General features: G+C 46.9%; 1 protein-coding gene across 1 annotated transcript in view; it reads right to left on the minus strand.

The window, feature by feature from the left end:
* Positions 1-15,521, minus strand: part of SYNPO2L (synaptopodin 2 like) — a 35,493-nt gene extending 19,972 nt beyond the window's left edge. Inside the window, exons 1-2 of the mRNA XM_026055814.1 lie at positions 14,293-15,521; positions 905-1,056 (exon numbers count right to left, since the gene is read on the minus strand). Coding sequence (XP_025911599.1) covers positions 905-1,056; positions 14,293-14,397 — 257 coding nt within the window. The 5' untranslated portion in view covers positions 14,398-15,521. The remainder of the gene's footprint in view (positions 1-904; positions 1,057-14,292) is intronic.
* Positions 15,522-15,572: the final 51 nt, after the last annotated feature.

The following is a 15,572-nucleotide window of genomic DNA, read 5'->3' on the forward strand; positions in this document are numbered from 1 at the left end:
CTGCAGATAGGCTCCAATGTGGTGAGATAAGGCCTTGGCCTGGGACCAGGTGCTATTCTGGCCGTCTTCTGCAGGGCTCACTCATCACACTTAATCACAGCCGGGGTATTGGGTGAGCGCATCAGAACACACCAGGGAAGTAGTTTTGGGAGTAGTGCAGATTAGCTGGGACCTCACAGATCTTCCTATCCTTGTCTTTACATGATAAATTTACAGCTTGGGCCTCATCCAACATGCACTGAGGCACAGGGTTAACTTTAGCACTGGTAGAACCAGTGAAGTCACTGGGACCATTTTCTTGCTTAAAGCTGAGCCTCGTCTCCTGTATTCTGCTAGACTAGAGGCTTTGCTAGAGATACTTCTTCCTGGAAAAAGGGACTCACCTACCTATCTCTTAGTTTTGTGGAACTCTTTTCACACCCCACTGGACTACCATGACCTCCTGCAGCAAATGTTCTGGGTAATCTTTCCTTCACTCTTTGTCTTGGCTCAGTTATCCAATGCGTAGTCAAATCCATTTCTACAGAATAATCATTTATCCATAATGAACTGAAATCTCTATTAATTGCTGAGATGAACTGCCCTATGGCAACTACCTGGTAGGAGTCTAAATAGCTCACTCTTTGTGTCATATTCCTCACACTGGAAACAGATTTCCCTACAGCCGGAGGGGCAGGGAGATCTGGGGTCAGTTCACTCTGGAGAGCAGCACAGAGACGGTCCAAAAATTTTGGATGACCACACCTTAGCCATGGAGAACTCCTCCTAGTATGCATCAGAGTATGAAGAAACCAAAGGCTTCCTGCCTGCCTTCTCTCCGCTGGGCGTGGGTAACTGCTGTGCTGGATGAAGCTGCCCTGCTGCCTGCGCTGCCACAGCACCAGTGACTGGGAGTGGTTATTACCTTTTCACACGGATGTTGAGCATGCCGTTGGAAGAGTCGATGATCTGCATGGCAGTAGCATGGGAGAGGCCAGCACACGATTTCCCATTGATGGATACTAGCACATCATTTTCCCACAGGCCTCCACGGCATGCTTTGCTTCTCTTTCGAATCTGGAAATGCAGAAGAAAGAGGTTAGGGATGAAGGGAAGAATAGCAGCTATTTAGCTCAGTTGCTTGTTCTCTGCTGGCCCATTTACTGCTCCATCCCTGAAGGAACCAAATCAGGCCTAAGAACACTGCGCTGCCAATGAAGGACCAGTGCCCTTGAGTGAGTCCTGGTTGTGCTGCTGGGCTTCTGCATCCCTGGTTATTCCAAGGGTCATGATGGTAAGCATAGGCCTGATGTGAGCACCAGCCGGATTTGAGTCTTTCAATGCAGATGAACATCTACATGCTCTTTTCCTATCCCCTAAGTTGCAAAGGGAGTCTGTGTTTTTGAAAAGGAACAGGATTTCTTTCCAAACAATCCATGTACCTGGCTGTGCGTGAGCATTTCCTGCTGTCCGCCCCTACTACATGTCCTTGGCGTGACCCCCAGCATGCACGCAGACACTCCCTGCAGGCACCTTCCTCGGGGAAGCCGACCTTGCGAGGAGGTGGGGGCTCCATGGCACTTCCTGCTGTCAAGCATTCCTGCTCTCATGGCTTTGGCCATCATGTTTCTGTACATCTCAGTCAGGCCATATGGTGTCCTGTTACACCAGCATAAACCTGGAGTAAATCTTTAGCCTTAACAGGAGCTGTGCTGGATATGCATTGATGTATCTGAAAGTGGAGACTGGATCCCTAGTTCCAGACTAGGTCCCAGTTCTGTGGCTTCTCATGGCCTCCTTAGACCATGTGTTTCTCCTTTCTTTCTTTCCCTCATGCACAAGTAAAACCTTCTATTGAAACCCTGACCCAGCCTAGCCTTTCTGTTAACTCAAGCAAGCAAAGCAAATGCCAGCTCAGCCCAAAGCACAGACCTCTCCCATGTAGGTAAGCAACTGGACAGTCTTCTTATAGGACTGTTTAGGACCCATAATGTACTCACTTTGCACAGGCAAGAATAGCCAGACAAAAACACAGGGCCAGAGCAAATCAGGCCCAAGGTAGCAATACACTGCATTTGTAAATGCTTCTGGCAAATTTCTTCAGCTCTTGCAGTGTTGTTGACTGAGAGACAAATCAGTGCAGAGCTGTTTAACAGAGTGTCCAGTAAACCAACCATGGCAGATCCCTGCAGAGAGGTAATGCACAACAGGACACCTTCGCCTATATCTTCTAGTCTTGCTGCTCAAGTGACCAGACTTGGCCATAATCCTCTGCAAGTATATGGGGAAACTGCACAAGCTACTTTGCCCTGCATCCCACGGCAGCCCCAGGAAGGGAAGCGGAGGTGAGAGGATTTCTGTCCCATCAGCACTGCTGCAGGGCAGCGGGGAGGAGGGAAGGAGAGAGCTGGAGCCCCAAGGAGGTCCCTTGGCACCACCAGCTGGTCTCAGGGCCCAGGCCCTTGACACCCATGGAGCGTTTGCGCCCAGGGCTTGACTCTGCTGGCCAGGGCTGAGCAGGCAAGAGCAGCACACCTCCCTGGTCAGCCTGCCAGCAAAGCTGAGAGGTGTTGGGGAAGAGAGTGGAAAGAGGGTGGGCTATCCTCTGAGTTGTTTGTGTGTTCACTGGCACTTTATCACTCTGTAGCCTCTCCAGCTTGACCCCAAATTTTGCCAGCATGCTTAAAATAGGAACTGGCTCACCCCAGCTGTCATATCCATCAGCTCCTGTCATCTTAGCCCTTTATCTCCTTCCTTGTTAATATAAACAGCCTGGAATGAGAACATGTGGGTCTGCAATAAACTATTGGTGAAGAACCACTTTGCTGCTGTTACAGTACAAATGCCCCTTGCCGATACTAGGAAGGGGGCAGCTGTTAACCAAGAAGAAATAGCAGCACCGCTACCCACTGACACAGCAACTAATGCAGAGGGAGAAAGCTGAAGTGTGGTTTAAAAGGAAAGTGTCCCCATAATATTCCCCAAAAGGCCAACGGCTGCTCCAGGCCAAGTGCTCAGTGCTCAGCCCTGGATGGGAACATGTTTGCTGAGTACCTCTCCCGATTACAGAGCAAGGGAACTGGAGCTTAAAGGCTGCCAGCAGGTGCTCAGAGCATTCCTCACATCCCAGCATACTCCTCCATGCTAGCTGAAACCAGCTGGCTGTGGGCTGGTGACCGCCCAGACCGGTGGCAGTAAGCCTTTCGGGCTTCCTACGGTCCACTGGCCCCTTAGTGCTGCGGGACCCTGCCGGCAAGCATCGGGATTCCCAGGCAGGGAGGGCCAGGCTGCGCTCGCACACTGCCCGCCGCTGCTCCAGGCACCTGTGCAGTGGAGGAGGCTGGTGGGACCACGATAGCTGCCCCGCACAGGCTGAGTAACGTGAGCTGGCAACATATTTCTTCTGTGGCTGGCAAAGGTGCAGGCCCAGCAACTCTGGCCTGATGTGTGCTCAGATTTTACCAGAGAGGCAAAAGGCCTGTGCTCTAAAGCAACGAGAGTTACTTCAGTGCTGTTGCAGGAGCCCTGTAATACAAAAGAGGACTTCTCCCTCTCTCCACTCCTCCTTGCAAAAAGAGGACCAGTGGCCAGCCCAGGAAAGACCTAGAGAGTCTGAAAATAGCATGCAAGTATTCCCGGCATTCAGCTCCCCCCGGTTTATAAATTCCTCCCCAGGAATTTATAAATCTGCTTCCTGGGGCAGAGGGAAAGACACTATTCACAGCTTCACTTTAATGACAAACCCCAAACTCACTGAATTTGCCAGGGGAGAAGAGCAAAGGGGTTAAAGGCAGAAGAGGATTCTGCAGGGAGAGAAGGAAAAAAGCATATTGCACAGAAAGGATAGGAGTTAATCCACAGCCCTGTCAGCAGGGTGCTGCCTGCCAGACACTGGACAGCCGCTGGATGGAGACCAGTACAAGCCTGCCAGTTTGTATGACTCCCAGCACCGGGCTATGGAGACCTTTAAAGACGAACCGCAGCCTGCATGTCTCACTCACAGTGAGGGCAGCACCAAGTGCTTTGAGGCCATGGGCCAGGCTCACTGCCCACCCTGAAGGTCGGGCTGCCCTCACCTCAACCACTTGCTCCCCATACCCGAAAGATGCCCTCTCCTGGGCACCCGGCGAGCCACATGCGGCGTTGCTAATAGGGAGCTTTTGCTTAGGTTGCGGACAGGAAGAAAGGTGTCACCTGGCAGCTCTTCTGAAGAGATGGCAAAGGATGAGAAAAGTGGCATTTTAAAGAGAAATCCCTCCTGCTTCCTGTAGCAAATCCTTGGAGCACTTTCTTGTGTGAGTCAGAAGCAGCACGGAGGGACGCTGAGAAGGGGCAGCCCTGGCCTTGGCCCAGGGGGATTGCACTGTCCGATCTGGGACATACTGGAAGGATTCACTTCTCCCTTTGGAGGGGAAAAACCCACAAATTCTCTGATCCTCTCAACGACCTGTTGTCTTATTCATTTGTGCTATTGAAAATATAAATCAATGTGGAATATTGGATCTATAAAGCAATGAAATACATTTACATAGAAAATTGTCCACCTCACTGCACTCACACCAGGACTTTTGTTGTGACAAAAGAGCTCTTGTCAAGGAGGTTTGGTTTTCTGTGCAGCACCTACTTACATGAATATATATACATATATATGCATATTTCCTGTCATTACCTTGCCCTGTTCCTCTAACTGATCCTATTGAATCAGACAAGAGGGAGGGGGCGGAAACAGCTGAGGGGGAAAAAAAGGAAAAGGTTAAGGACAACAAATGAAGAGGAAAGGAAGAAGAAAAGTTGTTGAAAGGAAAGCCAGTGCTAGGAGAGGCCAGGAAGGCCAGCACTGGGAAGAGGCGTTAACAGAATTTTCCTTGTAAAGTCCTGGAGAGACAAAAGGATGCAGTGATTATTGGACGTGTCTTGGGGGATTTTGGCCTAGCTTTTGGGAACAGAATGCAAGGGAGGAGGGGGTCAGATGCAGCTTGGCAGCATCTGTCCTTCAGTATGCACTATATTTAGATAGTGGTATGTGGGGGGTGAACACAYGCTGGGATGCTAAGAATAGAGTAATCCTGATTATAACTCAGTGGCTTCATGTCTTGCCTGAGTACAGCCCAGGGAACCCATCTCGAAACTCTGCAACCACCCTCCCTTCTGGCCAGCCCCCCTTCTTCCTAAGAAAGGAAATTTGTTGTGGACAATCAGAAATGGCTTGCGGTGCTTTTCAGGAAAAAGCTGTAGTAGGTTCATGCCTTTTTCCCCATTGCCTCCCCAGGGTGCCTCACACCTCCTCTCTTTCATCAGCACTGCTCAATCTGTAAGGCAGGAAGGCAAATTACATTATCTGCTTTTGCCCTAACCTCCTAATGCATCTTTCCAGTAACAACCTAGAAAACTCAGGCCAAGCCAAAGTTGTGGATCGACTACAATTGGTCTTCCCATCTGATCCCCCCTTCTACTCTCTGACTGAGTCTCAAATCACACAGCTGCTCCCCTTCTCTCAGCAGCTACAAGGGCATGGGGTGCAACGCTCCATGGTGACCTGGGGGTGTTTAAGTTTCATTCACAGCCGTATGTGAAATGTAGTCCTGCCACAGGGCTCCCCCAGAGAGATAAGAACTGCCTCATTGTAGTATAAAGCAGTATAAAGCATTATTAAAAGGTAAGGAACTCAGGTAGGAACTTAAGAACCAACCAACGTTTGGGTCTGCTTCTCCCAGGACTTCCTGCTCAGCCCCACTACAAATGCAGTAGTTGTTAGCTGCCAGAGCAGAAACACACCCCACCATCTCTTCTTTCTGAACATCTGTTCAAATCATTTTGGTTAATGGAGCAGATTGTTTTTCCTCCAAGGCCAGCACCTAATCTGCACTTGTGCAAGGAAGATGCCCTTGTGGTTAAAACACTAGAGTGGGATTCAGGAGACCTGGATGATCTTTTGTGTGACCTTGAAGAAAACATTCAAACTGTGAGCCACAGATGACAGGAGTCACAAAATCAGGAAGTTTTTCAGCAGTCTTTTGCTCTGACTCTTAAATTTTATGCGTCTCAGCTGCCCACCTGAATGCAGAGATCCAGTAAGATACTTTTTCTGTGCCTTGTCTATTAAGGATGCGAACAATGTCACATCTCATAGCAATTTTACATGAGATATTTACTCTAATATATTATAATTACACTAACCATTACAATTACACTTCTCTATTTAGTTCCAGTAACTTCCTGCCCAAACACCTTATTCTCATTTAAGAAGTGCCACTGGGTGACTGGCTTCTTGGCAAAGTAGGTCCAGTGTCCCTGTGAACCTATTTCACAGGTTATCCACAGTGAGGCTAAATAGGGGGTGCTCACCTAGAGAGAAAGAAAGAATAGAAATTTTCTGGGACAGTAAATGAACAGAGCAAGGGAAGGTGGTGAAAGAAAAGATCTTGAGTAGAAGCAAAGATCTGCGTGGCTTCTGGGTGAGGGGGACTGGAGATGAAACCTGGTAGTGGCAGAAGATGCTGGTGCTAGCCAATCTGCTAAGTGCATCCAAGACTCCTGTAATCCATCACCACCTTGAGCATACTGGCAAGGGGGATGCTGCTAACCCAGTGTTGGCAAGAGAGGAGAACAACTTCTTCACTGTACTGGACCTAATTTCAATTTGTACCAGGGGTATAACTGTATAAAACAACTGCAAGCAATCAGGGGTTGTTAGTTTTCTCTGTCTTTTGAAACTAAACACCTTAAAAAGAGCATTTTGCAGTGATAATACAAGGGAGGAAAACAGAAAAACAACCCCAAACTATTCACCTTCTTTGCCTAAGCAAAAAGCTTTGAGCTGGGGCAGAAGGAGTAAGGGGAGCCTTGCACACAGGGCAGAGTCATCCAGAAGTATGGCTTCAGTCCCCYAGAATAAGGCACCCTCAGCTTCAGCGCTCTATCCTAATGCTACATTGTAAAAGGCAGCAAGCTTTGCGTAAAACCCTTGCTCAGAACAGAAGACTCTTTAGTTATTACCCGCTGTTGAACAGCAGCAGTCTAAGTGTAATATGCCGCCACAATATTTATTCTCAGACAGTGCAAGCTAGGATGAAAACATACCCACTAGTCTATTGATAGAATGAGGATACAATCCAAGACAAAAAGCACTTATGTTTGCAAAAAGTCATTGTGGGTTACTGTGCCAAAACACAGCACCCGTTAACCCTAAGAGAGCCTCTTAGAAACCTTCTGAGGAGGATAAGCACCGTTGTTCTGCGGCGCCATGGCAAGGATAGGATCAGTGACTGGTACTGCTTAGACAAATGCCCCATGTGCCTGCAAGATTGCRGGGAGCTTCTGTACAGGGACATGCACCTCACAGTGGTACATGTCTCTTCACAGACTTGCAGCCTCTTTGTAGGCRTCTTTATCTATGAATGTACAAGAGAAACTGGCTAAGCCTTTATAGCTGCATTCAGTAGTTCTAGTAAGTTGAATAATGCAAGGGAGCRTTCCTGGGCTCTGGACCTCAATTGCCTGTAATGTTAACCTGTTAAAATGGTCCTTGGCACACCTTTGGCTCAGRCCACCTAATGCTCTCCTGGACAATTCCCAGGCACGGTCTGGGAGCTAGAACAGGCCATTCCCAGAGCCATTCCCAGTGGGCAGCTTGCATGTGGCCTTCCTGTCTGGGAGAACCAAAGAGTTTAACTGCTAGGCTTGGCTCCCCTCTGCAGCGCTGGCCTCAGTGCCGGAGAATGGTCCCAGGCACAGCTAATGTACTAGGTATGGAGGCAGTTTGTGTGGTTTCACCACAGCTGCTGGTAGTCATGTATCTGAGATGCTTCCAGGACTGCTAATGSCCAAATAGGATATAAACAAGCTACTGCCCAGACTCTTCACCTCTGCAGGCACGAGAGGGGAAGCTTTTCTAGCAGTGTCCTTCGAACAGAAGTTTTAGACAACTTGTGAAAGCAAAAAGCATGAGGCAGCATGAGGCAGGCTGTGGTCACATGAGGGAGGAGAAACCATTCAGGACAGTAATGTCCGAGAGACCAGAAGCCAACAATCTCACTTTGTCATACGCATGATTGCTTCATGTCATTTGGAGGGAAGGCAGGCAGGGAAACAATAATAAACACAGAATGAAATGGCTTGGGCAGTGAGAGAGAAGTAATTTAACAAATGGTTAAAGATTAGCTAAGGGTAAACATAGACTATAAATCAAGTTTCTAACTATTCGTGACTTCTCAGTCAGACTCTAGAGCAATCTTTCAATTAGTGTTATGGTGGCAAAAAGATCCACCTACTTGGTAGAACTTAATCAATTTGTGATGTCCTTCTAGTCTTGCTTTAGAATGAGCTACTACTCCCACTTATTGTTTACTGCGTAATTTCACTGAATAAAAGCCTGTCTGGTCTAACCCACAGTCCCTAACTTGACAGGAAAGACAGTTTAGAGGGAATGGCATAACCACTGATCTAGTTTGTCCACACAGTCTGCTCTCCTCACTTGTTCTGGGAAGCAGTGCTTGCATAAGGCTACTTTACTTGCAGTTAGCTTTAAGCCCTGGTGATGCTCAGGAACTTGTGAACTGGATCATTAGCTGTTACAAATCAACAATGGCGATTTGCAACAGCRAGGAGATGGCTTTCTGTTTAGGCCCCCTTCTTACTGTTATCCTGGAGGTCCTACCYGCGCATCTCTGCGGGGAAGAGGAGAGCTGCCCTTCCCAGCTCTGCCCCTCGCTCACTGCTGTCCCCGCGCTGGGCTGCGCTTGCAGCCTCACAGCCCGGCATCCTGCTGGCACGCTGTGACCACAGGGCCCAGCTGCTTCTCGGAAAGCTCTCCCAGCTCTGCATCCTGTGCATCCTTGCCATGTCCCAAGCGTGGCACCTGTCTGAGTGCTGACAGGCCGTAAGGCATGGCCAAAAATGCTACAAAAGCTGCTCCAGGCACTCCTTCTACAGGGCTGATGCACGCTCAGACCTGCAAGACCAGCGCTAGTGACTGCTATATGCGAGGCTGCCAGCAATACTTTCTCAGGTGAGACTTTAGACATCTGTGAAAACAGATAAAGAGCAGCCTGTCTGCCTTTCACTGAAAGGGGAGAGGAAGAGGTAGTGCTTGCAAATCTGCAAGCCATCAGATCTATTTGGGTTAGAGCTGGCAGCCTCCAGCAGGAACAGAGTCACATGAGCAAAGGTGAACAGGAGAGAGCAGCCAGGTCATAGGTGGCAGAGACCAGCATGGCCCAGCRTCCAGGTGGCAGGGAAATCTGGCAGAGGGGACTGGAGAAGCAGTGGACTGCCAGCAGAGAAACAGGAAAGACAGGAGATATGTGACAAAGAGGTAAAAAGGATGTTGTGTTGCACTGCTCTTAAATGACAAAACAGTTCTTGCTTTTAAAAGCAAGTAGCTATACAATTCTTGTGCGTCACTGCTTACCCTAACACGTCATTCTTTTGCTGCAGGGTAGATGTAGAGAACAGGGGACTGAAAAGAGCCTCTTGAGTTATCAGGGCCAATCCCTGGTTGTTTCATATGCCACATTTACTCCTGTTCATCAACTGATTTTAAAAGGTTTCCAGTTGTTTGTCTAGATTGGAAAATTGTTGCAGAACCTCCCTGCTTAGTTACTGCTGGCCTTTCCGTGCACACTCRTTCACTGACAAGGCTGTCCTGTATTTGAACTGTGCTGCTGCTGTTTGCCCAACATCTGTTTGCGGACAGCAATAGTACCTTTCAACCTTTGTGCTAGGTGAAATGAGGCTTCTCTCCTCCCCTCCTTTCCTATAGCTGCTCTACCTTAAATTATTTTTTCTTGAATGTGGCTGAATCCATAGGTGTATTTCCAAAGAATTCTCACTTTTGCATTACATAGTAACATCAGTGCCTTCCTATCTTTATTAGAAACAGCTCAAGTGGAGCTCATTTGTTTGTTTGCCTTTTTTTCAGAGATGCATCATTTTGCTGGCTTGTAATCCTCCTGTGATACATTGATATGCCCAGGTCTTTCTCCTCCACTATCACAACCAGCTGAAGAGCCTCTAATTTTCACTAATTTTTTTAGTGTTAGTTGTGGACCAGACTATGCTGGAGGTACAAGTGCCTTCCTTGCTTTGTAAAGTAACTGGGTTTCCCTGTTGTGGAATAAATCTTGTTTTGTACATGACTCCCTAAAGACAGCTTTGCATCACTTTGTACCATCTTTAAAGCTGCCCTGCTAATCTTGGTAAAAAGTATTTCTGTAGTCTAGCTACACATTGTTTCTAGTTTGGCTGATTATGCACTTAATGCTTATGTCTTACCTTATGACTTTTCTGAGACTAGCTGTTTTATATTTTGCTTAGTTTCAAATGCATTTGGTGCCCATTTCCTTATTGCAAAGACATCCTCCAGGAATCTGAGAGTATTATTCTCCTTATTGTACTCTCTTGTCAGAATGGGTAAGTCTTCTAATCATTTATAGCTTCTTGCAAGAAATGCTGTACGCATCAGGGCGTTTCCCTTAGTCTTTCTAAAGTAAAAATCTTGCTATCTACGGATCCTTCTCATTTCTTGCTTTTAAGCTTGTTTTCTCTCTTTCCTGCTGATTGTTCCAGGCCAAAGATTTGTTGCGTTGTGTTGCTGTGTGCTACTGAGCTATACCAACAGGCACCTTTATTTTGGTAAGGAGTAGCATAAATTCCCACTATCCTTTATCTGCTTAACTGGGTAAGAGTTAAAAGATTCATTACAAATGATAATAAGCCAAGTGTGAACACACAGTAGTTCCACTGTTTTCAGCAAAAAGGACATTGCTGTAACTAAGAATAAAATGGAGAGTTTCCTTTCCTTTTTTGGTCCTTTCCTCTTATTTTTCCCTTTATTTGTTTCTCTAGCTCTCTCTATTCCAATTCTTCCTAATTTCTGTAGAACTATTCATGTCCTCTGTTCATCTTTAATCCTGCTGTGTATCTGCCTGCTGAGCATATCAGTGTTTGCTGTCCTTTCAGCTTATTCATTACTGAATTGATTTTTTAATACAACCCTAAGTTAAAAATCATCTACCCTTTCCCACTGAGGGTTCCCCAGACACTAGTAAATTCTCTGCTGCTTCTCTTTTGGCTCGCCCTCCACTCCTATGATATCTGCTTTTCTGAGACTGAATTGTTGTGGTACYGCCAATCTTCCATGTACACATCAGACACTTTTAGCACACAGACACTGCAGGTGGTTGTTTGGGTGGAACAAAATATTCAATATGTGTGACTCGAGCAGGAAATCCTACTTTACGCAACATTTAGTCTCTGGCACGCCTGACTGCATGATGCCATCAAATCTTCATTGAAACCACATTAGGTTTTAGTCAGACAATCAAAGCACTAGCTGTTCACCAATCATCATCTGCTTATGTGTATGGTAAAATACCAGGACTGTCAATTCTCATTTACTTCGTAGGTCATGCTGGTGCCGGAGTGAAATAATTTCCCTCTACATTGCAGTGCTAGCAAATTAGATGCACTGTTGAAGTTTACTACTTCCTCTGGAACATTAGCCTTGCAGGGAACCCAGAGGAAACAGGAAGCAGGAGATGGACTGATCATCAACAAAGTCTTTTCTGGCAATTCCAACATCTCTACACAAGTACAATGTATACCATTTATATCTAACTTATTTATTATACTTGATTCACTTCCATTTATTAGTCCCAAATTAGCTTTTTATCTGCTTAGCTCTTCTTTTTATGAAGAATGGTATGTAGAAACAATTTGATACAACATCCAAGGATAAGCATACTTCTCTAGTGTTCCTACTAAGACTTTTCTAGTCTGAAAGTTGAAATTGCCTAAAATGACAGAACTGGAATCCCCTGAGACCCCAAGTTTATCAGCTCAAATATTTCCTGATACATATAGGATATTCATGTCTGTATTTCCTATAGCATCTTCTCCAGATTCATCCATATTCTGTCCTTCCCCATCCTGTCTGAATAGATTTTGCTATAAGAGTCCAAGCACTAATAATATTTCTGTTGTGTTAAGCCAAGTTTTCCTTGTCTCATGTAAACACTTCCCTTTCTTCCCCAGAGTCCTTTCTTTGACAGCAATCAGCTTACTAGTAGACCCTTCTCATTTATCTAATCTGCCTTTCCATGCATGCACACCGTGTTCTTCACTGTACTAACAAACATCATGTTATTTGACCTTACTTCTGCTAGCCAGGCTCCATCTCAGTGACAGCTCCCTCTCTGACCACATTTCCCAGTGCAGCCCACTGGCACCCATCTCATCGATGGAGGCAGAACAGAGTAAATCACTCATCCACACCCCGAGTCCCAGCTCTAAGAAGCCAATAGAGAAACACGCAGCAGTGCCATCTTTCTCTGTGCAATATCATGTGGCCATAATCCCTGGCCAGGTTTATTAGCAATGGGGCCATTCCCATCTTTGGCTCCTAAAATATCCAAACAGACAGCGATAATGATTGTAGAGTTTTGGGACATGTTTTGCAGGCAGCATTTTGGCCCAGACCTCATCCTACTGATGTCAGCAGCAGAATCCTAACTACAGAAGAATGAAGAGTTGATTTTCCATCAAAAAGAGCCCAAAACATCAAGCTTCTACTCTCTTACATGGTAACAGAGGAGGACAATTAGATCACTCCATGACTCCTGGAGATTTATTCTAAGCATTCAAATTTAACATTCAGATATAATCTTCTCAGGTTCCTAGTAAGGATCCATAAACCCTTTGCTTGGAGGCTATTTAAACAGTGTTGCATTTAAGACAGTCACTATTCAGGGGTCACCTGTATTCCAAACTGCCATTAAATTCTGGACAATAATAGCCCAAAGTGATAATCATAAAATCAAATTTGTGCTTGAACAATGCTTTATATTTTGAGCCTCAAATGGATTTGTATCAATTACATTTTACATAATTATTTTTTCTGCAGTAGCCAAGAATTGTACTCCAAAAAAATTTTTTTGTATTGCTAGACTTAAGGAATGGCACCCACTTCTCAGTGAGAGCTACTTCTAGCTAATACTTTTCTGGAAGTGAAATGCTAGTAATCCCTGAGCAATATTCTATTCACCTTAAGGTGCAACTTGGATAATGGTTAGTTCTTGTTGCTGTTCATTCCTGAATAATCTTTATATAACACACAGTATCTCCTCCCTCTTCAATCCCAATTTTATAACTATTGGGGGAAAAAAATGAGCCAAAATAATCCTAGACTCTGCAGAGTTTATGTGACCACGGAAAATACTATTTTGCTAGCAACCACTGATTGCAGATATCTGTGTCATGGGTATTGATTCTTTGAAGCCCAAGAATATGTGCAGAAGTTGTTTTYCTGGAGAAAAATAATCTTTCTCCACGTAAGAAACCTCCACCTTGGGAAGAAGCTATGGGATTCCAAACCATTTGGCTGCAATTACAGACAAACGCTCCTTGACATGGGAAGAGCCAAATGACAGAACATTTCATTTTACAGTTCTGTGTCAGAGGCACAGTCTTCTTAAGGAAACAGAAGGAGATTGGCAGAGCATTTGTTCATTCCTGCTGCTGGATGTTTTCCATTGAGATATCCCTGGATATCACTGCGTCAAGGCTAATGCAGCTGTTATGAGCTTAGTGAACAGAGTAAGCGTTTTTTCCATTTTTTAACCTGCTCAATGATCTTTTGAAAGGAGAACTGTATCGGCTGTTGATCAAAAGTAATGCAACTCGAGGTTCATGTTTATTCCCTTATTTCATCTCCCATCCAAACAACCTCTGCTTCTCTTTAATTCTTGAAATGAAACCAGTATTTGCTGCTTAGAGCATCAAAAATATTCACTTCAGATAGTATTCACAAAGCTTCACCAACAGAAGAGACCCTAGGAAATTTGTATCTATTTTGAAAACTGGAATGTAGTAATGAAATATTAAAGACAGTTGAACTGAACTGCAGAAGTGGCTTTTGTTGCTTTGGTTTTAATTAATTTTGATTTAGTTGGATGTCTTATGCRAGTACTGTGAGCCCTTATTCCCGCACTGTCACTGTGTCATACCTCTGCTGATAAGTGGAGAGAGCTGTACAATTTATAAAGGGTCTGAACTATACAGACCTGCACTGAGAAAGCAAGCAGGTCTTTACCTGACACTTGTGTACCTACTTCCAGCTCAATAGCATGCATTTTGGGACCCATATTCCCCCCAGGACCCTGTTGACCATTCCACCCAAGTTTTCCTTTTCAGATCTGCTACCTCGGTAAGGYGTTCCTGCATTCCTTAATGGTAGTGGAAGATGCCAGGCTCACTAGGGATATCCGAGTTCAGCGGAACAACCCTGCCCTCACAGTCCACATCCTGAGGTCCTACCTTTGACACCTGAAGGGGTCTTTTCTGCTCAGAGCCCCCCTGCAGCCGGAAGCCCCAAGGGGCACCTCCAGAGAGGGTGATGAGCATTTCTTCTTCAGCTCCCATGATTTCTGTGCTTTGGATATTTTGTCTTCTGTGGCACCTTCTTCCCAACTTCAAAACAAACTCCAGTTCTTAGGGGGCAGTATCTTCCATTCCCATCTTCACAATTCACATCACGACTCCACAGTCYCCAAAAAAGCCCTCTTCTCACTTTCTCCTTCAAGTTCACACACACAAGAGGAGAAGTGAGACTGTCAAGCCTAGCCTTCCCTGCTCTTCTGGACTCTCAGCTGCTGCTCTGCCCATGATTAGACATTTGATTCTGCTCTTGGTAAGGGGCCAGAGGTGTCCGGCACACGTGTCATGTCAATCTCACCCTCGGTGCCCCCCCACATACACCATGGATCTCTCACCGAAGCGTGGCTGAAAATAGCTCATCTCCTGTCTCTCCAGAGCTTTGTCTGACACTCATAAAGCTGGAAGCATTTCAGTAAAAATTTTATTTCCACTTCCCATTCCAATCACAAATCCTAGAGTCACCCAGCACTCGGGAGTAGTTAGTGTGACAGTTTCAGGCAAGGACACGACACAGGCACCAAGATAAGGCGACAGCACCTTGCCCTGAGACATTGAACAAAATCGGCGCGGCAGTGGCACGCTCTCCACTTGCCGTGTTTCTCCGTGCAGCTAGTGTTACCGCACTGCCGCGCTASCTCAGCCCACCCTGAACCACGGGCAGGCTACCGACGCCTCACGCTCCCTCCGCAGCTTGCCGCTCCCTGCCCTCCTCTAGGGCCGCTCCCGGGCCAGGCCCTGGGGCGAGAACAGCCGGGAGCAGCGGCGCGGACGGACCCGCACTCCTCTCGGGGCCTCCGCGGCCTCCCTCCCCGCCGAGCGCAGGCCCCGCGCCCCGCTCCCTCGCTGCCTGCTCCCCGCAGCGGCGCAGACGCGGCCCTCCGGCTCCCGCAAGCCCCGATCCCTCGGTCACGCAACGAGTAGACACAAGAGCAGGCGCAAGAGAGAAGTCCCTGTTTCCCCTTGCTGCGGGGCCCAGACGGTAGCTCGCGGCCGCAGCACAGCAGGATCGCGTCTCCTCTCCGGGCGGGCCGGCAGCCTCTCGGCTCCGCGCCTGCCGGGTGTTTGCAGCGCCGGGGCGGCCCAGGCCGGGCACCCCAACGCCGCCGCCGCCGCCGCCGCGCTTCCTTCCGGCGTCCCTTTAACACGAGCATGTATTTCCC

The sequence above is a fragment of the Apteryx rowi genome, unplaced genomic scaffold (genome assembly GCF_003343035.1).
Source record: "Apteryx rowi isolate R43461 unplaced genomic scaffold, aptRow1 scaffold_126, whole genome shotgun sequence".
Lineage (NCBI taxonomy): Eukaryota > Metazoa > Chordata > Aves > Apterygiformes > Apterygidae > Apteryx > Apteryx rowi.